This window comes from Colletotrichum graminicola (assembly GCF_000149035.1).
Source record: "Colletotrichum graminicola M1.001 genomic scaffold supercont1.16, whole genome shotgun sequence".
NCBI classification, from domain to species: Eukaryota; Fungi; Ascomycota; class Sordariomycetes; order Glomerellales; family Glomerellaceae; genus Colletotrichum; species Colletotrichum graminicola.
The window spans coordinates 161,106-183,533 of record NW_007361020.1 but is presented as its reverse complement, the minus strand read 5'-3'; the positions used below and the strand labels follow the sequence as shown (position 1 = coordinate 183,533).

Genomic DNA, 22,428 nt, shown 5'->3' with positions numbered 1-22,428 from the left:
ATCATCGTGTTTATACGAACCAAGTCCCAACAAGACCTGCAGCGCCGTAGGCGTAGCACGACGCGTCGCGGCGCAGCAGCTTCTAGTGTATCCTGCTATCCAAGCTCGAAAGGCCTAGGAGGACAACCAGGAGGAGAGACAACACATTCCCGCCCCAGACTGACGTTGCCATCGCCCGTTTTCCTGCACCAAAATCCATATCAACTGTCAGCTCCGCCACGTTTCTGTAGGTTTGGTTCTTCCCTGTCGGTTACAAAGAAGGAGGGGAGAGTTCACTCCAAAGTTCCACTCGTCCTTGTTGGCCCCTCCGTGTCTTCCATCCGTATCAGTACGGCACTATTGTTTTTGGAACACTCTGCAGCTGTCCGTCATGTGCCCCTCCGTCGTGTCCTACGTACGTACATAGTACGTGTGCTTGTACTGTAGACAGACACCCTCTGGTGATCGTCTTTCCCCACGTTTCCTGTGCTATAGGGGCCAGATCCGTTTCCGTGTTAAGCTCCAGCAACCACGCTGCGGAATTAGCTTGCTTGTCAACAGTACCCCGGGACGTAGCAAAGCTAGATTGGCTAACTAAATCTAATGTCCCGTCCTCTGTCCTCTCATCCTCTAATCAAAGTACTTGTATTACTGTATAACACTCCTGGCCCCCGAAACCCCACCACACCCTTTCCTTCTTCTACTTCTCTCTTGCGCGCCGCTAGGTATCGTCACTCACATCCGCCTCGCTGCTTCTCACTCAACACTTTTTTTTTTATCTCGCTTCGCAGTTCCCTCGCCGGTATTTGCGCCAACCAACGCACCCGACTTTCTCGACCTTCCACGACGGCCTGTCTTGCAGCTGCAGTCTCGATTCGTTCCGCTCTTGGTACCATCCACCAATTGACCTCTCAACACCAACTCCTCGGTTCCTAGACGACCCTGACGGTTGGTTTGCGCCACGCCTCTCACAGGCTCATTCGACGACTGCGCGACGACCCCGAGGTCTCTCCTCGCGCCTGCAGATCCCCTCACCGATAAGACATTATGGCTGTTTTTGCCCCAGAAACAGAAACGCGGGATGGGGCTGACACCATCGCCATCAATGGCGTGTCGGCCGCCTCATATGTAAACGGCAATGCCAACCTGGCCACCCGTCTCAAAATGAGTCGTAAACAGTCGAGCCCCATGATGCCTGCTTTCATGGTCTCTGCGCCTGGCAAGGTCATTGTCTTTGGAGAACACGCTGTGGTTCACCGCAAGGTACGGTTGTCCGCGATTCCCCTTTTCCTCGCTCACCCCGTCGCATGGACTGACTTGTGAAACAAACAGGCTGCTATCGCTGCTGCCATCTCTCTGCGATCATACCTTCTCGTCACCTCTCTTTCTAAATCGAGAAGAACGGTTACGCTGCGCTTCCCAGACATCGACCTGCAACACACTTGGAACATCGACGAACTGCCCTGGGAGACCTTCCAGCGCCCCGACAAGAAGAAGTACTACTACGATCTCGTGACGGAGCTTGATCCGGAACTTGTCGAAGCCATCCAGCCGCACCTCACTGGAGTATCACTGCACAAGTCCGAAGAAGTGCGCAAAGTGCACCACAACTCTGCCTCGGCCTTCCTCTACATCTTCCTCTCCTTGGGTTCCCAGTCGTTTACGGGATGCCTCTACACCTTGAGATCAACCATTCCTATTGGCGCTGGCCTGGGCAGCAGCGCATCAATCGCTGTCTGTTTAGCGGCAGCTCTTCTTCTGCAGCTGCGCACGCTATCGGGCCCACACCCAGATCAACCTCCTGATGAAGCACGACTGCAAGTGGAGAGAATCAACAGATGGGCCTTTGTTTGCGAGATGTGTATACACGGCAACCCTTCTGGCGTTGACAATACCGTAGCAACGCAGGGCAAAGCTGTCGTCTTCCAACGGACAGATTACAACAAGCCACCTGCGGTACGGCCACTTTGGGATTTTCCCGAACTGCCCCTTCTTCTCGTCGACACGAAGCAGGCCAAGTCAACGGCATTCGAAGTCGCCAAGGTCGCTAAGCTCAAGAAGACGCATCCCGAGCTTGTTGGCTGCATTCTAGACGCCATCGATAAGGTTACAGATGCGGCAGACAAGCTCATTGGTGGTGAGGAGTTCGATAATGAGGAGGCTGAAAGTCTTCGCAAGGTTGGAGAGCTCATGACCATCAACCACGGCTTGCTGGTCTCTTTGGGGGTGTCGCATCCGCGTCTCGAGCGGATACGAGAGCTAGTGGACCACGAAGGCATTGGTTGGACTAAGTTGACCGGCGCTGGCGGCGGCGGTTGCTCCATCACACTGCTCAAGCCCGATGTGGAAAAGGAGAAGCTTATGAAACTAGAGACCCAACTGGCGGACGAGGGCTACGAAAAGTTCGAGACGACCCTGGGTGGTGATGGTGTTGGTGTGCTCTGGCCCGCCGTCCTCAAGAATGGAATGGACGAGGACAATGACGGAGGTATGGAAATCGACCAGGAGAGCTTTCTGAACGCCGACGGAAATGAAGGCGTCGAGAAACTGGTTGGTGTCCACGGAGGGGCAGGGGAGCGCGAGGGGTGGAAGTTCTGGAGAGTTGAGAGCCGATAGTCAACGTGGTGTCGCTCCATCTGCTTCTAATAAGACTCCTGTGCTCTACCAGATTTGCCAGGGCGCAAATCTGGACAGGATCTTTCTTTCAACCTTACATTTTATTGCCGGACGACATAACAATGGCGCTGAGGGTGGGGACAGGGACATTTAGCAGGCCACGGTCCATATGTATAGTTTGGTTTTTTTTTTTTTTGTGGCTTTTTTAGTATCGTACACCTAGATCTTAGAAGCCTACCTAAAAACGGTGCTCAAACTTATGCCGTGTAGGTTAAACCGAAACTGGACTGTCTGGCAGCTATGTGTTGGGCGTTCGTTTGTTCGTCTTGTTTGTTACATGCACCTAGCTGTTCAAGAATGAATGCCTTGGTCAGGCCTGGGTGGCTGTACCTAAGGAGCTTTCTGTGGTGGGGTACAGCGGCTGTAGGCGTAACGTTTTCCACAGTCAGACCAGACCTCGCTCGCGAAATCATCCAACCCCGCCATCGACTCAAACCGGCCGCAGACATGCCCGCTAAATCCAAGGTCAGCTCCAAAGCCAAGGAAGCTGAGAGCAAGAGTGAGTTGATACCAGTTACTTAATTCATCGCTGCTTCACGCAGCGTCTTTTGGCCTTCGCGCGGTCCGAAAATGCCGAGGCTGGCCTTTCCTCTCCTCTGCATGTGCTAACCTGGCTTTGCTGAAAACAGGCAAGCATACACAACCTGCTGCCCAGGCCCCGGAGCCCCCAAAGACGGTCAACGAGCGCTCCCTCCAACGTTACTACCAGACGAACCCTCACGAACGGAAACGGGAGGAAGCCGGTGGCCTGCACAGCCTCACACCTGCCGAACGACAGTCGTGGGTCAACGCAACTCTGGTGCGCCACGTAGCGAATAAGGACATTTACCTCACCAACAAGGCGGAGCGCGAGTTCTGGAAGCAGGTCAACCGCGAGAGCCCGCCGATCCGCCGCCTCGACCGGCACAAGACCGAAAAGGGCGCCGCTGTCGTCTACGACTGGGGTAAAGACAAGAACGGCCGCGACGTCGGCGAGTACCCGCTCGAGCAGTTCGCCGCCCGGGCCGCGAAGCAGGCACAGCTCACAGCGCTCGGGGTCCTGCACCGGCGTTTCCTCCAACGGAGGGAGTTTGCGAGGAACGGAGTGACGGACGCGACAACGGGAGAGGTCACGCACATCACCCAGGAGGACATCCAGGAGGAGACGCAGAGACGACGAGAGATGTCGGCCATCAGGAAAGAGCTTTACGGTGATAAGATGGGCCCATATGCGACGGACCCGGAGTGGGACGACGTCGTGCCCATTCCCGCCGATGAGCCCGAGGGTGCACTGGCTACGATCGCTTACCCGGAGGATTACGCTGAGGGTAAATAATTCAAACCTACTTGTGTCTTGGACAGTGGCATGCATTCGGGGCCTCGTTTTCACTGACACACTGTGCGTTTTCCCAGTCATGAGCTACCTCCGTGCCGTCATGGTGGCCGAAGAGTACACCCCACGGTGCCTTCGGCTGACCGAGCACGTCATTTCCATGAACCCTGCGCACTACACAGTTTGGCTGTACCGCTTCAAAATAGTTGAGACCCTCAACATCCCGCTCGTCGATGAGATCGAGTGGCTGAACGCTGTCTCGCTCGAGCACATCAAGAATTACCAGATCTGGCACCATCGACAGCTGCTGCTGGACCACCACTACAAGGCCATCAAGGCGACGCCAGACGAGGTCAAGCGTTTTGCCCGGTCCGAGGTCGAGTTTCTCACCCGCATGCTCGAGGAGGACACCAAGAACTACCACGTGTGGAGCTATCGGCAATACCTCGTGCGAAAGCTGGGGCTGTGGAACCTGTCGGAGCTGCTGTCGACGCAGAACTGGATCGAGGAGGACGTGCGCAACAACTCGGCCTGGTCGCACCGCTTCTTCCTCGTCTTTAACGACCCGGCCGCCTCCACCGAGGGCTCGCACGCGACGGAGCCTGACCCAAAGATATCCGCCGACGTCATCGACCGCGAAGTGAAATACGCTCAAGAGAAGACGCTCCTGGCGCCGCAGAATCAGGCCGCCTGGAACTACCTGCGCGGCGTGCTGGTCAAGGGCGGGCGCAAACTCGAGGCGGCCGAGGCGTTTGCGGCACAGTTCGTTAAGGGCGTCGGCGAGGGCGACGACAAGGAGGAGGTGCGCAGCAGCCACGCGCTAGACTTCCTGGCCGAGGTGCTTGCGGAAAAGGGACAAAAGGCCGAGGCGGTAAAGTACCTCGACCGGCTGGCGGAAAGGTGGGATCCCGTGAGGGCGGGGTACTGGAAATATAGGAAGCAGCAGCTGGAGTAGTCCATTGTAGCAGAAAACGTGCCTTGAGGTATTTCTTATTTTGATCTGTCCCGATTTTGGACGTCCACCGTAGTGTGGTTCGATAAGATTGATGGTACTTTGTCCGTTCATGTACATCATGTCAGTGCCACGCCAATACCGTCAGGAGCCCGGCACCAGAGCGTGGCATCTCTTCATACTCATAGCTCGGTTCTGTTGATGATCGGTCAGCACGCCGAAAGTAGAAATCGATGAAGGCAAGCAACCACACCTCCTAATTCGTCTCTCAAAAGCAAACCCAATACCCGTGATGTCGCTTGCAATTTTACACCTACTCTCGTTCGGGAATCTAGACACCTCACAATGCGCGGAAGTTTTGGCTCATGATCAACCACCGCCTAGCGCCTCTCGGCGGGTTCTTTCCAAAAGTATCCCAGTTCGGCACCAGCACAAAGACCTCGTTGAACGTCTTGGCCGGCGCGTCGCGGCCCTTGCCGTAGTAGACGCGGCCGGTGACCTGCGCGGCGATGCTGCACTTGGCACCCTTCTCGTCGCCGCGCTGCAGATGCTCGGGACAGCCGAGCGAGAAGTCGTTGTTGATGACGTGGGCGTCGAGCGCCTCGATCTCGTAGCGCACGTCAGCGCCTTGGGTATCGAGGAGGGCAATGTACTCGTCGGGCCCGCCCTGCAGGACGGCGCCGTTGATGGAGATGTCGGGTGGTGAGGGGTATTTGGAGCAGGTTGTCGTGTAGAAGTTTGAGAGGGTGCCGGCAGGCTTGCGGCGGTTGAGGGCTTCGTAGTAGGCGTCGGCGAAGTTTGAGGCCGCTTGAGTCTGTGAGTTGAGGATTGAGAGGGGTAGGGGGGTTGAAGGGGGGGAGCGTACCGTCAGCTGACGCTCTCATTTCTGTTTCGCGGGAGGGAAGCGACATGATTGCAGCTGTTTTCTTGGGTACTAAGTCGCAGATTCTCGTGGATGAGGTAAGTCGTGGTAATGTTTGTTTGGTGATGTTGTCGCAAAGTACCTATTGAAGGACTCGTGCAACAAGTTTGGCGGGGCAGCAGGGAACCTCGATGGATAAGAGCTCTGTACCGTTATCGGAAAATCAATTAGTACGGTACCCTTAGCCGGAACAATATTACTGGAACACCACTCCCAGCTCGACATATCGCGTAACTTTTAATATCTCCTTCGACGGCATGCTCTCCAAACGGCAGACACAATCCTCCCACGCTCAATGAGACCAGCGAGAGTACCCACAGCTTCGGCCTTCCGCAGCCGTCGCTATGCCCCGGCACTACGACCAACCTGGGCGTGTCCTTCATGCAACCATGGCCAGACATCGGGTCGCCGGTTCATGAGCTCTGACAGCAAGGGCGATAAGCCGTACTACGTGACGACGCCGATTTTTTACGTCAATGCATGTATGTGAAGCTTTGCTTGCATCTCAATGCCACATACCGGGGCTAATTGATACCATTGTAGCGCCGCATATCGGCCACATGTACTCGATGATCCTCGCCGACGTCCTGAAGCGCTGGCAGGTTCTCAAGGGCCGGCCTGCGATCCTCTGCACCGGCACGGACGAACACGGCTCCAAGGTACAACAAGCGGCTGCGCGGCAGGGCGTGGAGCCCAAGGATTTCTGCGACACAACGGCCGAAAAGTTCCGGGACCTGGCGCGCGCGATTGGCATGGACAACGACCACTTCATCCGCACAACAGACCCTGACCACAAGGAGGCGGTTCAGCACTTCTGGCATCTTCTCAAGGGAAAAGGTTACATCTATGAAGCCAAGCATCAAGGATGGTACTGCATCAGCGACGAGTGCTTTTACGCGGCCGACGAGATCGAGCGGAAAGTTGTACCGCGGACGGGAAGAACGGCGATGGTTTCAATCGAGTCCGGGAACGAGGTCGAGTGGATCGAGGAGAAGACTTATCACTTCCGCATGACAGCGTTGAAGGACAGACTGTTGGAATTTTACACAGCGAACCCTGATTGGATCGTGCCGAGGGCGCGCATGAACGAGGTCATCGCGTGGGTGTCGAACAATCTCGAAGACCTCTCCATCTCGCGGCCGGTACAGAGGCTGGACTGGGGCGTGCGCGTCCCCGACGACCCAAGCCAGACCGTTTACGTGTGGGTAGACGCACTCATCAATTACCTCACCAAGGCAGGCTTCCCTGGGTGGCAGCCGGGTCGTGAGCACGAGGGCGGGTGGCCCGCGGACGTGCATGTTATCGGCAAGGACATCGTGCGGTTCCACGGCGTATACTGGCCGGCGCTGCTCATGGCGCTGGATCTTCCGCTGCCCAAGCAGCTGCTGACCCACGCGCACTGGACGCTGGGCAGGAAGAAGATGTCCAAGTCGCTCGGAAACGTCGTGAACCCTTTCTTCGCGATCGACCGCTGGGGGCTGGATACGATGCGATACTTCATGATGCGCGACGGCGGCATCGAGAAAGATGCCGACTACGAGAACTCCTTCATCTTGGAGAGGTATCAGAAGGACCTGCAGTCAACCTTGGGTAACTCGATGAACCGTGTCGCAAAGAGCAAGGTGTGGAAGCTCAGAAATTCTGTAGCATGGGTGGGTCAGAATGGCATATTCAGGGGACACGCCGTCAATGGGAGCGATGCGCTAAAGGCGTCAGTTAATGAGATGGCGGCGACCATGTCGGAGCACATGGACCAGCTGAACCCCAATGCCGCTATTCGCAGCGTGCTGAGCGTTCTCGCGGAGGTGAGAAGAATCACATGGATTTCCCCTATGGGCTGAACTGACTCGACCTAGGTGAACAAGTACCTTACTGACACGGGGCCGTGGAACCTGTACAGGTCGACCAAGGCCACGGATCAAGCCGAGCTGCACGAGATCATCTATCATGCCTCGGAGGCTGTTAGATGCGCGGGTATTCTACTTCAGCCCGTCATGCCAGCCAAGATGGGCACAATGCTGGACATTCTCGGCGTTCAAGTCGACAAGCGCGGGTTTGAGCACGCGGTGTTTGGCGCGGATCTGACGTACGGCACACCGATGATTGACCCAGGACGGCCCGGGGACTGGAACAGCCTCTTCCCGCCGCCAGCTGCTAAAAAATGAGCTTGAGGTTTGGTATCAATGGCCGCGATGACGAATGGGCTTTTTTTATGTCTGTATATCTGTAATTTGCCCACCAAAAAAGAAAAAGATAAACAGGAGCCGTTTGTAAGATTGTATCCCATCAGGCGCGAGAAGGCCCCATCTCCACTTATTTATCCGCACTACACTCACGTGATAAGAATCCATGATTACCTAACTTACAGCGTGGCTCTTCGAAGAGAGTGAAATTGCTAGTACCTCTGGTATAGGCAAAATTAGGCGCAAATAGAAGTACTATACATTTTTGACCTTTGTGGGGTTATAATTGGTGTCCACAGTGGAGATGGGGCCTTCTCCGTAGGTATCCTCTCGACAAATCCGACATCTGCTAGCCTCTGGGCTAACGAGATGGGGTATAGCGGCCGCCGTAAGAGGTATGACCGGCTGGCAGTAACAGGGATCTAGCAGTAGCAAAAGTAGGGGCTCATCATGTACGGAGTACGCCAGAGGCAAATTACGTGGGAAGTGTACAAAGGCCAGCAAACAGGCTTATTAGAGTTGCTAGACGTCTTCTGCTTGAGATTGACCGCTTTCTATAATAGGTATAGTGCATAGGACTACGCTATACTGTATACAGTAACCGCGATACCCGTTCTCGTTAGCCCAAAAGTCAGCAGATGTCAGATTTATCGAGAGGATACGGTATAGTACTGTGTAACATCAAAGTGGCAACATTACAAGAGCCGATTACAGAGTTCGGGTGACATTTCGGGGTGACCCTGTTCGAAAACTCTCGAGGTGGGATCTATAGTGTTCTTTGGCGTCCCGGTCTGATGGCATTTCCGAAGGCCGGTTCACAATCGCATTTCGTGAACAAGAGGTTGTTCGTTTACACTAGCTTCCTGATAACCACGAAGTCACTGCAGCAGCTTGCAGATAAACCCCTGTAAAATTCTCCACAGCACTTGTCAACGGACGCCCTTTGCTTGACGACAGCCAAGTCACTTGGCTACCAAACGTAACGTGTTAATATATGATGTCGCTTCCCTGAACGTATCAGAAGTTTCCAATAAGTTGCTTGTCTCTTTCTGCCTTTTTTTTTTAAATTCACTAGTCTTTGGGGGTTTCTGGGGTAAATTTTCACACCCAAGACAACCATGGGTCTGCTCTCTTCAAATGCCGAGAAGCCATGGATTGAGACACCCTGCATAAGATCGGCAGCTCTGTCTCGCATAGCAGGATGCAACATCTACCTCAAGCTCGAGAACCTCCAGCCGTCAGGATCGTTCAAGTCCCGCGGGGTCGGCAATTTGATGGTCCGCGCTGCCGAAGCCGCCCCGGAGGCAGCAGACGCCCACTTCTACTGCTCGTCCGGCGGCAACGCCGGCCTCGCGTGCGCAACCTCGGCCATCGCGCTCAAGCGCAAGGCCACCGTCGTTGTGCCCAAGACGACGTCGCCTCTCATGATCTCAAAACTGAAGCTCTTGGGCGCGGACTGTGTCCAGGTCGGAGAGAACTGGGCCGAGGCAGACCGACACCTCCGTGAAGTGCTGCTGGCCAATGACCCGGCCGGCGTCTATGTGCCGCCCTTCGACCACCCACATATCTGGGACGGCGCATCCACCATCATTGACGAGGTGGCCTCACAACTTGAACGCCGCAAGATCAACGGCATTGTGTGTTCTGTCGGCGGCGGTGGCCTGCTCGTTGGCCTCAGCCAGGGTATTTCCCAGTATCACTGGGTCAACCGGCCTGTGCCGAGGCTGCTGGCGGTCGAAACCGTTGGCGCGGACAGTCTGAATGCCAGCGTGCGTGCCGGAGAACACGTCACGCTCCCGGGCATCACATCCATTGCGGGCTCGCTCGGCGCGGTTCGTGTCGCGAGCAAGGCGTGGGAACTTGTACGAGACATCCCCGAATGCCACAAAAGCGTGACGGTTACTGACGCAGAGGCGGCCACGGCCTGCGTACGTTTCGTCGGTGACGCCCAGTTGGTGGTTGAGGTCGCTTGCGGAGCGACGATTGCGACTGTGTACAACGGCACTCTGCGTAAGCAGATGGGCGGCTTCTTGTCAGACAAGGAGTGGGCGGAGACGAACATTGTCCTCATTGTTTGCGGGGGGTCAAATGTGACCATGGAAATGTTAGAAGGATACCGTGCCACTTATGGCATCACCGTGTGAATGGCATATATGTCTGTTCATTGGACCGGGCAGCTACGCGGTCGATCATATGATTATAGATCAAAGACGACGCCAGAGGGACTTGTGATCTTTATAGACGAAATGTGGCCAGGACAGGTTGTTAGACGTATTCAGGTAATGCTCCTCCTCAGTTTACCGCTTAAACCGGAAAGCTGATTCTACGGACGAAGGCTGAGTTCGTAGACACAGACGAATCTACGCACAACGAACTGATATTGTTGTTGCAAGCCAACGTCATTTGTTGATGTATTTGTAGCAGGGTCTCGGTCTGGCCCTTTGAATAAATAGAGATTCTTATATATCAAAAGGGAAAGGAAAAGGAGAAACCCCTCAGTTTCACCTCCTGCCTGATCAATATACATTTTCCATTACTTTGAAAGAAACCTGCTGATTGAAGTTGTGTGCATACATACATATATACGTACAAGCACAATCCGGACGTGGATGGCGGATCTAGTAGAACCTTATTCCAAGCGACCTCTTCTCCAGTTCTTCGGTGGGTACAATGTTTAACAATTGCACAGATGTTTACTTATTGATAGCTCTTGAGAAATATCCGGCTATCAGCGAGGCGCTGCATAGTACAGCCAGCGCGACGGTCTGCATGGTACATATTATTGACATTGAAACATGATGTCATAACAGACACTAGTCAAGGTGCCAGAGTGGTTAATGGGCTGCCCTGCTACCAAACCCTTGGTTTCAGTATAGGCAGTGGCTTCGGTCGCGCAGGTTCGAATCCTGTCCTTGACGTCTTACTTTTGCTATTTTTACCACCGTTGATTTACTGCCTTACTAATGTAGTGCGCTCGTTGTTTTTTAATATTTACTACTTATTGTAGTTGCTGGATTCCGCCGTAGTGGTAAGTAAACAAGCTTGATGTAAAAGGAAGCTGTTGCACGTTGTAGGAAGTCTGTGGATGTGGGGCGTTAAAGGGCAGAGAGAACTGCGGACAGCTGTTGCTACCTCTGTGCAAAAAAAACGTAATCAACAAGATAATAATACCAAATGACTCTCGCTCTAACCACTCGCTCTCTGTGGCCTCACAAAAGACTGCCTGCAACGAGAGAGAAAAAAGTAACACCGTCAACGACAAGATTCGAACTTGCGCGACCGAAGCCACTGCCTAAACCGTAGGGACCAGATCCAAGGACCGAGAATCCGTAGCAGGGCAGCCCATTAACCACTCTGGCACGTTGACATCCACTCAGCTAGAGCTGTTGTGTGACTGAACAGGATCAACTCCACACTTGACCGCTGTTCGTCTGTGACGCACTTCCTCTTTGGGACGCCGGCAGGAGAGAGCGCGGAGCTGCAAGCGGGCGAGACTGGCGGGGTCTTCGTGTTTGCTTCCAGGCTCCCAGAGTTGAAGTGGAGTTTTACGAATATAATTGAGACAGGTTATGCAAGTACACAATGAGACTGAACGAACATACAGGCATGTCATCCACTCCTGCTTGAGTCAAGTCCAAACCACAAGACATCTTGTAAGCCAGTATTTGCTTACACGTAAAGAGCAGCCATTGCGACGCCGCGGGTGACTCTGGTCCCATATGAGGCGAAACATGTAGAGCGGTATCATGAGTGGATGAGCGATCCGGTCAGCAAACCCCGAGCCATTCTCTCCTTTCATTCACGACGGCTTCTGTGAAGATGGAGGATGCAACGAGCTAACTCCACTCATTGCTCGACATAGGACATCCAAGAAGCCACGGCCTCAGAACCATTAACACTCGAGGAGGAGTACGAGAACCAGCAGTCATGGCGGACATCGCACGACAAGCTCACCTTCATCATCTGCCATCCGCTGCCTGCATCATCCGAGACGAAGCTCGAAGCGGTACAGGCTGGGGAAGTTGACGCCCCGGGGCAAATGATTGGCGACATCAATTTCTTCATTTACCCCGATGACGACGATGGCGATGACGATGAGGCAACTCAGGCCGCGGCCGAGGGCTCGTACGTCGGCGAGGTGGATGTCATGATCGCGTCTAAGGACCATCGCGGAAAGGGCATTGGACACGCCGCCGTGACAGCACTCCTGACCTACGTGCACCGCAACAAGGAGCGCATTATTGCCGAGTACGTTGAGGGCGAGGGTAAGTCTGGCGAGGGGAAGATGCCAGAACTTAAGGGCTTGATGGTCAAGATCAAGGAGAAGAATGCGGCGAGCATCGCACTGTTCAGGCGGTTAGGTTTCGTGCAGAAGGGGGTCGCGAATTACTTTGGAGAAATCAAGATGGTTGGCCAGTTTTCTGCCGTCAAGGCCACCAAGGAGTATAGAGAGATCGTGTATTCTAGATGACCTAGCATCGTAAAATGACAAACCGAGAAGTCCTGGTAGTATTGATCAATCCATGCCATTATCATTTACGCATTCCACTTAACAACTTGACCAATATCATCATTTCCTTGACTGGTGAAATTTATCATATCTGTTTCATGTGGAGACAATGCCTTGTTCTGACAGCCAATTCTCTACTTTACCAATCGAGACTTCAAGTAGAACACAAGATTGCTGACGCCAGTCAACGGGAACTTTCTATGCCATACACGCTCTTTCTTTAAAGGGTTAGGCAATCAGATACTCTTTCCCTTCTTTGAATCTACTGACTGACATACCTGCCATCGAGACTGCAGATACCTCATGAGAGCAATATCAGAGGGATACTCCTTCCCCACGAACTACCACACGTATCTCTCACCATCTCACACATAATCAATAGCTCATCTCTCACCATAACAACTCACCTTGCTAGCTTGCTACTCGACGATCGGGGCTGTCTTCTTTCTACAGGGAAACAAGGTATCACTGCGTGCTTGCCTCGGACGACTGACCTGCAAAGCAGCCCGATTTCATTTCTCAATACTTGACTCCAAGATCAGATTGCCAGCTATCACGTCTCAGTCCGACTATCTCCGTGCCATCTTACGAAGAGCCCTCGGTTTCGGGACTTCTTCTCGCGACCGCGAATACCTTCCAGGTCGGTCTTTCTTCCCTATCAAAAACTGCGAAAAGGGTCCTATACAAGAAACGACTTTGTGCCCCAGTTCCTTTTTGATCTTTGACAGTCAGAAAAGCCGTATTTCCAACTTTCCTCATGCCACCAAGGTATTATTTATCAAGACAAAGCACCGGGTAACGGAAAAGCGCACTTTCCCTTCATAGCCACGCAAAAGTTACACCAAACAAACACCAAGACCTTTTCTGCTACTTAAGCTGATGATTTTCTCAAGGCCCATGAATAAAGGATAGCTTCATTCGACAACACAACAAGACTATCTACTAGTCGCTTTACTAAACCCAGAGACCCAAGCTCAGGTGAGCCGCAAATTAGAGGCCTACATAGATCAAGTGACGTTCGGCGGAACTCTGATCTTAAGTTCCGTCACTCGTCCTCTCCAATAATTTGTCAGGTAAGTACCGACAGCTTTCAACCGACTACTCTTGATGAACCCCTACTCACTGGTCTCTCTCTCAGCCTCATATCCTCGCAGCATGGCTCCAGGTAAGGATGCAGGGGTGGCCAAAAAGAAACAGGACTCTGCTGCTGCATCTCGGAACCAGGTCAAAGTTTCTAAGGGTAAAGGCAAAGCACCCAAAGTAAAGCCTCGCGCTTCGGCTTCGAAATCCAAGTCTACAGGACAAACCAAGGCTGCGAACAGCGACGGAAGTCGCAAGCGCCCAATTCCTCTCGACGAGGAGGACAGCAGCGATGATGGTACGATCAGACCTACCAAGCGACGCAAAGGAGCCAGAGGCCCCAACCCCCACGACTATCATGCGGTACGTGAGATGCCTCCAGCGCTGGACCATGGTGCGAGCTTTGCGAGAAAGTCGACCGCCCTTTACACATGGGGAGCCAACCCCAAACTTTCCCTTCCGTCTCAACTCAAGACTCAGCCGAAGAAAGCTGAGAAAGCCAGGGCAACTACACGCAAAGAAAAGGCAGCGGTCTACTCTACGAACTCTCCGCTGTTAGGTTTCCAACCTGGTCGTGGCAACCTCTCTTCGCGGATGACCGGCCGCAAGACACCAGGCGATGAGGACGCCTTCCCCTTGATGAAGCTTCCGATCGAGATCCGACGAAAGATTTACAAGGAAATTCTCGTTGTTAAAGATCCCATCCGAGTTCGACAAGGTTGGTCCGCAGTCTATCCTCGAAACCGGCCTATGGTCGAGACGAGCATCTTACGAGCCTGCCGCCAGGTCAGAAACGAAGCAGTAGACGTGCTCTATGGCGATAACACATTTCTCTACCTCCTCAGAGACACCGCCAAATTGCCAGCCACCAACATACTAGGTGAGAACGAAATTGTGGTTCATCATCCCTTGATGGCAGATGAGCTTCCCCTTTCGGAATATGAGGGCAGTAGTGAGGACGAGTATGACGAGGACGACCTGCTTCCAGCGGCGCGATCAGCCCGAGACCCCGAAGTCGAGATTGACATCTGCCGCTACGGCCACAAGTTCCGCAATCTCATGATCGTCGCAGAGCCGAACCGCTTCGACAGGGGATACCTCCTGAGTATGGCGAACGCCATCGGCGTCTTCCGCAACCTGAAGCCTCTGAGGGCCCGTGTGCACACCATCACCATTGAGATCACGCCTATCCGCCAGGTTGATACAGGCGAGATCAGCTTTCTTGACTTCTTCGAGAAGACGTCCGAAGTCATGCGCGCACTCAAAGGGCTGCCCTGCCAGTTCATCCAGGTCCTCGTCAACACGGGCGGCGGCAACCAAGAGCGCATCCGGCTCAACATGAAGTATGCGGCCAGAATCCGGCGCGCGAAGCGCGGCCAGGAGGACATTTGGAAGAACGACCAGGTCATGCAGTCGTACCGCAGCATGAAGGCGGGCGAGGCGCAGCGAAGCCTCGAGAAGCTGTCGGTCATGGTTCGCGATATTTGGGAGGGGCCGAACGGAAGGTTCGTGGGCTCTCGGGCTGGCGATGATGAGAGCGACGAAGAAGACGATTTTGGTTTTTGAAAGAGAGTAGTTGAGCGGAAGGGGGTGCGCATCATCTCGATCGACTCAGTTGGCGCGAGGAAGAATTTGCTTTGGGCTTTTTGGTTCACGGGTGTGTATATGCCTTTGGGAACAGATCCTGGGGCGATGGCTGCGTCTGATCTCTTCGCATTTGAGGTTGAATGGGTGCGTGCACTTGGCAATATCGCATCGACCGTCTCCGGGACAGGCGGCCGGGGGGGTACTAAGCATGATTTCTTCACATAAAAGCGCTTGGTTTTTCTGAAGGGCCTATTCATTAGGTAGCATTAATATCCACTCCACGAATCTAGACACCGGCGATTTCCATTTCCTTTCCATACATAGCTTATGGGGGGTATATCAAATCATAACTTTCTTGGTGAACGTGCTCTTTTCTCTCTCTCTCATTTTCTTTCTTCCTCGCTCAAGTTTCGACTTGCCCATCATGATGCTGTCGCAGCTGCCGCGACGATCTTGACCCTGGAGACCTCCAGCGTTTCCGTGTCAACCAGGACCAGCTCCTTGGTCTCCGCGAAGGACGGCACGGTGACGAGCCGGACCTGCTGGCCGTCGCCGCCCTGGATGACCGTTGTCGAGAAGTCGGGCTGGCAACCGACGAAGTAGAGGTGGGGGGCGTCCTTCATGACAAAGGGGTCATTGTCTTGGAAAGGGTAGGCCCCTTTGGACGAGCGTCAGCAAGGCGTCGAGAGAAAGAAGGGGGTTGTAGTGGGGGTTAGCTGCTCACAGAGTGTGTCCGGCGCAGTGGGAGCGCTGCAGCGCCACCTACACATGGCCTCCATCATGCCAAGGCGGTCGTCGCTGTCGACGTACTTGAAGACGTCGTCGACGTTCTGGCCGCCGGTGCCGAGGACCCGCCACCCGTCGATCTCGCCCTCCCAGGGGTTCGTCACGGTGTCGAACCAGCCGGGCTCCTTGGCGCCGGGGGCCGCGCAGTAGGGCCGCGAGCGCGGGAACATGGCCGCGTGGATGGGCTGCTGCGGGTAGCTCGCGTTGGCGGGGTCCTCGGCGCCGGGCATGAGGGTGACAGGGATGGAGGGGAGGAGGTCGGCGAGGAATTCGTCGAAGAGCTGGCTGGGGAGGGGGTTGTAGGCGCTGGCGTCGTAGCCGTACTTCTTGTTGGCCGCCGTCCCGGAAGCCGGGTTCGCGGTGGACGTGGAGGAGCTGATGGAGTTCCCTGCGATGATGAGGCGGGAGATGTGGGCGAGCTCGGAGGACTGGGCGGCCGGAGTGAGGGCCTCGCCGAGGAGGAACTCGAGGAGGAGGGAGAGCTCGAGGGCGTAGGAGGCGTCGGAGCCGGAGAAGGAGAGGCCCGAGACGATGGCGATCTTGGACGAAGGCCGTTGGGATGGGTTGGAGGTGCCGGACATGTCGTGGTCTTGGGAGGGGCTGTCGGTGAGGGTCCAGCGGGAGGGTTGCGGGGCAAGGTCCGGGAACTTCACGTCGATGACCTCGAGCTCGCCGTTTGCGTTCTCGGTGCCCATGACGCCGATGATTGTGCCGGTGACGAGGTGGATGGACTTGAGGACGTCGCCGACGAGGCGGATGCGACCAGAGTCGTCCTCGAGCATGATGGTGTCCTTGTCGTCGTCCGAGTAGTAGCGGTCCGTGGAGACGGGGGCCGAGATCCAGCGCTGCGCGGGTCTAGTCAGTTGCGGTCCTGCGGTGCCGGGATATGAAGGGAGAGACGTACGTCCTTGGTCACGTCCTCGAGGATGTTGGGCTTCAGCGCCATGTCCATGTAGACGGTGCCCGTCACCCAGCAGAGCTCGCCCTGGCGGACATCGAGAACGCGGTTCACGTGCTTGGCCTCCTCGCCGCCGATGACGGTGCCGTCCCAGGCCTCGGCGGCGACGGCGTTGACGGCGGGCTGAATGGAAGTGAGGCGCAGGAAGTACACGTCGGCATACTGCTGCTGGTACGAGCGCTCCTTGGGCAGAGCGAAGGTGTTGAGGGGTTTGTAATGCGAAGGGGCGCGGACGAGGGTCGTGGAGGCTGCGGCTGCGTCGCTGCGGGCGGGAGAACGGATGGGTTAGATGTTTGGTGGGTTTCTTTGCAGATCCATACACGGTTGACTTACGCCGGCTTTTGGAGAAACGCGGTGGCTTCTTCGAGGGTCACCATGGTTTTTTTTTTCTTTCCTTCTTTTTCGGTCCGGCTAGTGACGTTGCGACTGGAAACTGATGATGTACCGTTAACGAGGTCAAAGAGGCTTTTGGGCGGTGTCAATGGCTGACGACAGGGCGTTGAAGCTGGGGTTCGGTATTGCGTGTAAAACCCGGACGCGTCGAATGAGCTTCGGACCGGAAAAGTCGCGAATTTTGGCGTAAATGGGGTTGGGGCGGGGCGGGGAGGGGTCTCCCGTCTTTGGCGGTCGGGTGGATCGGTTCAGACATTGGCCCGGCCACCCATGGCGGGGTTCCCGCTCGTTGTGTCATCAATCCAGTGCACATTCCCTCTCTGGAATGAATGAGGGGCACTGTAATTTTTTCTTTCTTGCTGACAAGTCAAGGAAAGGGCGCGCGGATCCGATTGCCCGTTTAGACTAGTGTAGACATCCTAGACTTCCCGTGCTATCGCCGCTAGGTGTCCGGTCAAGTCATGACGCCTTCGCTCGTGGGCGGTGTGAATGCTTGATTGCTTTTCTTCTCATAGTGCTCTCTATTAACTTTCCTTCCTCTCAACCGCACATCAGCCCCCCCCCCCCCCATTCGCCTTTCTCCATCCTTCGTGACATCCTTTTTCGCTCTACCTCTCGCATTGTCGAATATCCCCCCCCCCCCCTCTTTCACGCCCGCCCATCATGGCCCAGAAATCCCCCACCATTGAGGTGACCAACCTCAGCTACAATTTCCAGGGTTCCACCTCGGGCCTCAAGGACATCTCCCTCTCCGTGCCCTCGCGCTCGCGCACCCTCCTCATCGGCGCCAACGGCGCCGGCAAGACCACCCTCCTCCGCCTCCTCGCCGGCAAGCGCCTCGCCCCGCAGGGCGGCATCTCCATCGCCGGCGTCGATCCCTTCAAGGAAGGGCTCGAGGGTGTCACCTACCTCGGCCTCGAATGGGTCTTGAACCCCATTGTCCGCACCGACATTGGTGTTCTTGAGCTCCTCCGTTCCGTCGGCGGCGATGCCTACCCGGACCGCCGCGACGAGCTCGTCTCCGTCCTCGATATTGACACCGCCTGGCGCATGCACGCCGTCTCCGACGGCGAGCGCCGCCGCGTCCAGCTCGCCATGGGTCTCATCCGCCCCTGGACCATCCTCCTGCTCGACGAGATCACCGTCGACCTCGACGTGCTCAGCCGCGCTGAGTTCCTGGGCTGGCTCCGCCACGAGACGGAGATCCGGGACTGCACCATCGTCTACGCGACCCACATCCTCGACAACCTCGCCGGCTGGCCGACGCACCTTGTTCACATGCACCTCGGCACCGTCCGCGAGTGGGACACGGCCGGCAAGTTCCTCGACGGCGTCGGGGGTGGCACCGGGAACAGCACCCTCGGCGAGCTGGTGCTCGGCTGGCTGCGCCAGGACCTCAAGGACCGCGGCCCGAGGTCGCAGTCCCGCATTGAGTCCGAGGGCAAGACGTACGCTGCTGGCGGGTACGGGGGCTACGGTGACGAGTCTGACAAGCTGAAATAAGACTGTCGGAGGGGAGGGGACAGCCCGCTGGCGGTGGTTGGCTGTGGATCGTGTGGCTAAACAATTTTGCTTTTGCTTTCCTGGGTTAGGAGTGGCGAAACGGGGCACTCAACTGCTTTCTTGACAGCGTTTTGCCGTCTTTGCCTCGACTGGAGATGAGCACCGGGTCCACTCCATATAGGTGTCGTTTCAAACTTAGACCACGGGGATGTCAGGTAGTCTCGCATGGGCGAGGATTGGCGGGGGAACGCGCAAGAGGAGAGAATGGAGACGGATACGGAAAGGTACTCTCAACTGGCCTTCCAGACGGCGTTTGGTTGCATAGACTCTGTTCAACAACGGGCATACATGCCACAGGGGGGCGGCTTGTTTTCTTTTCTTTCAGGATTTCCGCGGCTTTAAAGATACCCTAGTCTTCAACCATAAAAGGGGGGCTTTAGATCTGAGCGGAGGAACACTGTCGACTCAACGAGACAGACATACAGACAAACACTTAGATATTGGCGAGATATAGAACGCCAGAAGCACAATTCACCTTTGATGCTGCAGGTCTCTTCTCCCACAAGGGGGGGGGGTATCATGACAATATCCATCTCAGGCCGGAAACCGACCGGCCTTGTTGCCCCAGCAAAGACTGCGCAAAGCCAGTCTTTACGCAACGTTCTTCGAGCTCATGAGGACCTTCATAGTATTCTTCATCAACGCCGGAATGCCGCCTAACCCCTTGCTCTCCAGCGCCCGCAGTACGATTATTCTATACTCAGACCACGTAATGCGCAGGCCTCGCGCTTCGGCCAGCCTCGCCAGACTGTTGGCAGTAACGGGCCCTGCGTGCCGCGCAGAGATGGCGTCCTCGTTCGCGGCTTGTTCACGGTCTTCGAGTTCGCGTATGCACTCGATGGCCTGGAAGCTCAGCAACGGCGAGTACGAGAACCCAAACAGCGTGGATAGCGCGAGATCCATGCCCAGGTCCTCGACATATCTCTGCAGGCGCAGGGTGACCGGGCGAGCATTGAGACAACCCAGCGCATTCTTGTCGCCGTCATTGAAGGCCTTGCCACGCCAGAGGCAGTTGCAGATGTCCATGAGGAAACCGTTGAAGTGGTTCACGTAGCTCGGGGCGTATATCGTCGGCTGCCGCCTAGACATGGCCGTTTCGAAGCCCTTCTTATACGTGGCTAGAACGGCGCAAAGGCGTGAGACATTAGCGAGAGAGTGGCTAAAGAAGAGGAGGTAGATGAGCTGGGCCGGCGGGTTCGCGATGCGGAGTAGGGGTTGGAGGGTTGGGTCTGAAATGCTGGCGGCGGCTTGTTCGTAGAGGTCGAGCACACTGCCGTGAACAGCGACGCTTGGGGAGGCCTGGACAAGGCTGAGGGCAACGATACTTGCGTGCTCCATGACATCATGATAGGCACTGACGGGCGTATCCTTGGGTATCTGATCGATAGATCTCAGGACAAAAGTCCAGCGGCGGATCAAGTTCTGGTAGAATCTGAGAAGAGCCACCTGAGAGTCGGGCGTGGGAGGGAGGCATTTTTCCAGGGGCTTGAGGACGAAATCGTACAATTCTGTGCTGTGGTCAGCGGCGCAGCTGAGTAACCGTCCCGAAGCACTTACCTTTAAACGCGACCAGCGGCGCGTAGTGAAGAATGCTCATGATAGGGTCCCGGGCGTCCACGCCGTTCCATGTCGTAAAAAGTTTGGCGAAGAAGCTCAGGAGGACAAATGGGGTTTCCTGGATAGTCAGACAAGCCTGACCGAGTAAAGGGCATGGGCACACTCACCTTGACGCGCGAAACGTAGTCCGCAAGAACCTCCATTGTTTCCCTGAACAGCTTCTCGTCGGCGTTGCCATTGAGGACGTCCTCAAGAACAGCGTCGATCCAATGGACCACACGTTTCGAAGCTGCATGATCGTTCTTCAAAGCGATGAACTTTTGAAGCAGGGGATCCGCCAACACAGCCGCAAGCTGATTAGGAAGCTCGATCTTTTCGATTGACTGGGCAAAGCGATCGGCACTATCAATCTCTTCCAACGTGACAGAGTTCTGTTATGACCGTCAGTCTCGAGATTGTGATAGAGTTTCGCGTTGGCCATTCTCACCTCGGTAGCCTCTGAAGTATGGACGGACGGAAGATTATATGCCTTGCCTCCCCGCACCTTCAGAGCCAGGTGGTTGACACTGAAGCCATTTCGAGGTTGGCCGGCAGCCTCAGCAGCACGCTGCGAGTGATCTCTTTGGATCTGGTCAAGCCTCTCCCTCCATTCCGTATCGGGATGCTGCAAAGGTCAGACGAGTTTCCTCGGGCGCGTGTTGCTTCCTACCTTGAAGACCGATGCCCTGCCTCGCAGTGCATCGCTGACAATGATTTCGGGATAGTAATCTTTGTAGACCCGCAGGAGCCCTGTCAAGGCTGGATCATTGCCCGTGTTCCTGGAGAGATTTAGTCTGAAAGGTAGGGTTAGCATCAAGCGAACTGGCTGTGTGGATAGGACGTCACTTACAATGCTTGAATCCTGAAGGGCCGGACGTGTTTCCGGCGCGTTATCAGGGCAAGCAAATGACACAGTTGCGGCCTGGCCCGCGTTAGCCTCCTTCTTTGCGCAGTAGGCGGGAATTTCTGACCGAATAGCAGCCGTGTCGAGCAGATTGAACAGTACAGCGTATGCTTGCGACAAGACAACCGGCTTCTCGATAACATGATAAGCCATGATCAACCATTTGAGGATGTTGGATTGCAGGGCCAGTGACGGCTTCAGCTCACCGTGCCCCAGGCACCCAACTACCCTCAAAATGACATGCCTGGACAGGCGAGTCGCGGGAAACAGATTCTTCACCAATGCGTTCAGGCTTGCCTGGTCAAGGTGGCTGGGCCGTGTCAGCAGGTCGATGAGTTCGCTCAGGGGCTCGGGCAACAGCCCTTTGTCATAGGCGAAGGTGGCGATTGTCTCGACGGTAGGCTTAATGCTGGTAGCTCGCCGTTTGGCTGGTAGCTTGGAGGCTGAAAGATGTGTCAGTATGATTGTGTGCTAGAAATGCCACGATTCGCAACTCACCCTCGATGACATCCTCAACCAAACGATGAATGTTCTCAATGCCTTCATCCACAGACATATCGCCAGTGGGTGAAGCCATTGTGGCCGGCGGGCGCTCGTGGAGCCAAGGATACGAAGGCTCTCTAGTGGCCTTGTAGTCGGCTCAGAACGTTTGAGGCTGCAGGCGGGGCGCAGTGTCGTGATGCCCCTACAACGACAATGATGCCGAACCGGACAGACGCGTCAGGGGGGGTCAAGACCAAGGTGAGCGCGTTCAGACCGGGAAAAGAGGGACCGTGCACGGCCCTCATCGGCTTGTCATCCCTTGGTGGAAACGGCCGGGGAGGGGGGGTTGTTGCTCCACATTTCAATACCTTTACAGACCCAGGATGGAGTATCCGTACGATGTATATTGGTAGGTTCGCAACCATGTGATTCGCTCGATTCGTGCAGCTGCTGCAAGAACCAGAGCAGCATCGGTAAGTAATTACCTGCCCTCGCAGTATACATGGTACCTGTGTATATGTGCGGGGTTATCTCGGAAGAGGGA

General features: G+C 55.3%; 12 protein-coding genes and 2 non-coding genes across 14 annotated transcripts; 10 read left to right on the top strand and 4 right to left on the bottom strand.

Moving 5' to 3' along the window:
* Positions 1 to 1,026: 1,026 nt before the first annotated feature.
* Positions 1,027 to 2,595, top strand: GLRG_04865 (mevalonate kinase; the record flags this gene model as incomplete). The annotated part of the gene is made up of 2 exons (XM_008095550.1): positions 1,027 to 1,242; positions 1,312 to 2,595. 2 exons carry the CDS (start codon positions 1,027 to 1,029, stop codon positions 2,593 to 2,595), a joined length of 1,500 nt encoding a protein of 499 aa, XP_008093741.1.
* Positions 2,596 to 3,102: 507 nt separating this feature from the next.
* GLRG_04864 (prenyltransferase alpha subunit) lies at positions 3,103 to 4,922 on the top strand (the record flags this gene model as incomplete). Its single annotated transcript, XM_008095549.1, has 3 exons — positions 3,103 to 3,154; positions 3,285 to 3,962; positions 4,048 to 4,922. The coding sequence occupies 3 exons, from the start codon at positions 3,103 to 3,105 to the stop codon at positions 4,920 to 4,922; spliced, it is 1,605 nt and encodes a 534-aa protein (XP_008093740.1).
* Positions 4,923 to 5,259: 337 nt separating this feature from the next.
* GLRG_04863 (nuclear transport factor 2 domain-containing protein) lies at positions 5,260 to 5,830 on the bottom strand (the record flags this gene model as incomplete). The annotated part of the gene is made up of 2 exons (XM_008095548.1): positions 5,260 to 5,726; positions 5,785 to 5,830. 2 exons carry the CDS (start codon positions 5,828 to 5,830, stop codon positions 5,260 to 5,262), a joined length of 513 nt encoding a protein of 170 aa, XP_008093739.1.
* Positions 5,831 to 6,256: 426 nt separating this feature from the next.
* GLRG_04862 (tRNA synthetase class I) lies at positions 6,257 to 8,006 on the top strand (the record flags this gene model as incomplete). The annotated part of the gene is made up of 3 exons (XM_008095547.1): positions 6,257 to 6,323; positions 6,385 to 7,646; positions 7,698 to 8,006. The coding sequence occupies 3 exons, from the start codon at positions 6,257 to 6,259 to the stop codon at positions 8,004 to 8,006; spliced, it is 1,638 nt and encodes a 545-aa protein (XP_008093738.1).
* A 1,136-nt stretch (positions 8,007 to 9,142) lies between these two features.
* GLRG_04861 (pyridoxal-phosphate dependent enzyme) lies at positions 9,143 to 10,168 on the top strand (the record flags this gene model as incomplete). Its single annotated transcript, XM_008095546.1, has 1 exon — positions 9,143 to 10,168. The coding sequence occupies one exon, from the start codon at positions 9,143 to 9,145 to the stop codon at positions 10,166 to 10,168; it is 1,026 nt and encodes a 341-aa protein (XP_008093737.1).
* Positions 10,169 to 10,633: 465 nt separating this feature from the next.
* GLRG_04860 (uncharacterized protein) lies at positions 10,634 to 11,060 on the top strand (the record flags this gene model as incomplete). The annotated part of the gene is made up of 3 exons (XM_008095545.1): positions 10,634 to 10,685; positions 10,835 to 10,921; positions 11,032 to 11,060. 3 exons carry the CDS (start codon positions 10,634 to 10,636, stop codon positions 11,058 to 11,060), a joined length of 168 nt encoding a protein of 55 aa, XP_008093736.1.
* On the top strand, positions 10,841 to 10,942 carry GLRG_13117. The gene has a single exon. It is a non-coding gene; the product is annotated as a tRNA-Ser (tRNA).
* A 214-nt stretch (positions 11,061 to 11,274) lies between the features above and the next one.
* On the bottom strand, positions 11,275 to 11,391 carry GLRG_13116. Its single transcript has one exon. It is a non-coding gene; the product is annotated as a tRNA-Ser (tRNA).
* A 387-nt stretch (positions 11,392 to 11,778) lies between these two features.
* GLRG_04859 (acetyltransferase) lies at positions 11,779 to 12,495 on the top strand (the record flags this gene model as incomplete). The annotated part of the gene is made up of 2 exons (XM_008095544.1): positions 11,779 to 11,790; positions 11,887 to 12,495. The coding sequence occupies 2 exons, from the start codon at positions 11,779 to 11,781 to the stop codon at positions 12,493 to 12,495; spliced, it is 621 nt and encodes a 206-aa protein (XP_008093735.1).
* Positions 12,496 to 13,689: 1,194 nt separating this feature from the next.
* GLRG_04858 (uncharacterized protein) lies at positions 13,690 to 15,180 on the top strand (the record flags this gene model as incomplete). The annotated part of the gene is made up of 1 exon (XM_008095543.1): positions 13,690 to 15,180. One exon carries the CDS (start codon positions 13,690 to 13,692, stop codon positions 15,178 to 15,180), a length of 1,491 nt encoding a protein of 496 aa, XP_008093734.1.
* A 443-nt stretch (positions 15,181 to 15,623) lies between these two features.
* Positions 15,624 to 17,322, bottom strand: GLRG_04857 (DNA polymerase alpha/epsilon subunit B; the record flags this gene model as incomplete). The annotated part of the gene is made up of 4 exons (XM_008095542.1): positions 15,624 to 15,859; positions 15,926 to 16,832; positions 16,892 to 17,207; positions 17,279 to 17,322. The coding sequence occupies 4 exons, from the start codon at positions 17,320 to 17,322 to the stop codon at positions 15,624 to 15,626; spliced, it is 1,503 nt and encodes a 500-aa protein (XP_008093733.1).
* Positions 17,323 to 18,001: 679 nt separating this feature from the next.
* GLRG_04856 (ABC transporter) lies at positions 18,002 to 18,841 on the top strand (the record flags this gene model as incomplete). Its single annotated transcript, XM_008095541.1, has 1 exon — positions 18,002 to 18,841. The coding sequence occupies one exon, from the start codon at positions 18,002 to 18,004 to the stop codon at positions 18,839 to 18,841; it is 840 nt and encodes a 279-aa protein (XP_008093732.1).
* A 155-nt stretch (positions 18,842 to 18,996) lies between these two features.
* On the top strand, positions 18,997 to 19,254 carry GLRG_04855 (uncharacterized protein; the record flags this gene model as incomplete). The annotated part of the gene is made up of 1 exon (XM_008095540.1): positions 18,997 to 19,254. The coding sequence occupies one exon, from the start codon at positions 18,997 to 18,999 to the stop codon at positions 19,252 to 19,254; it is 258 nt and encodes an 85-aa protein (XP_008093731.1).
* Positions 19,255 to 19,492: 238 nt separating this feature from the next.
* Positions 19,493 to 21,978, bottom strand: GLRG_04854 (uncharacterized protein; the record flags this gene model as incomplete). Its single annotated transcript, XM_008095539.1, has 8 exons — positions 19,493 to 20,409; positions 20,459 to 20,576; positions 20,626 to 20,889; positions 20,946 to 21,122; positions 21,168 to 21,291; positions 21,348 to 21,419; positions 21,469 to 21,844; positions 21,900 to 21,978. 8 exons carry the CDS (start codon positions 21,976 to 21,978, stop codon positions 19,493 to 19,495), a joined length of 2,127 nt encoding a protein of 708 aa, XP_008093730.1.
* Positions 21,979 to 22,428: the final 450 nt, after the last annotated feature.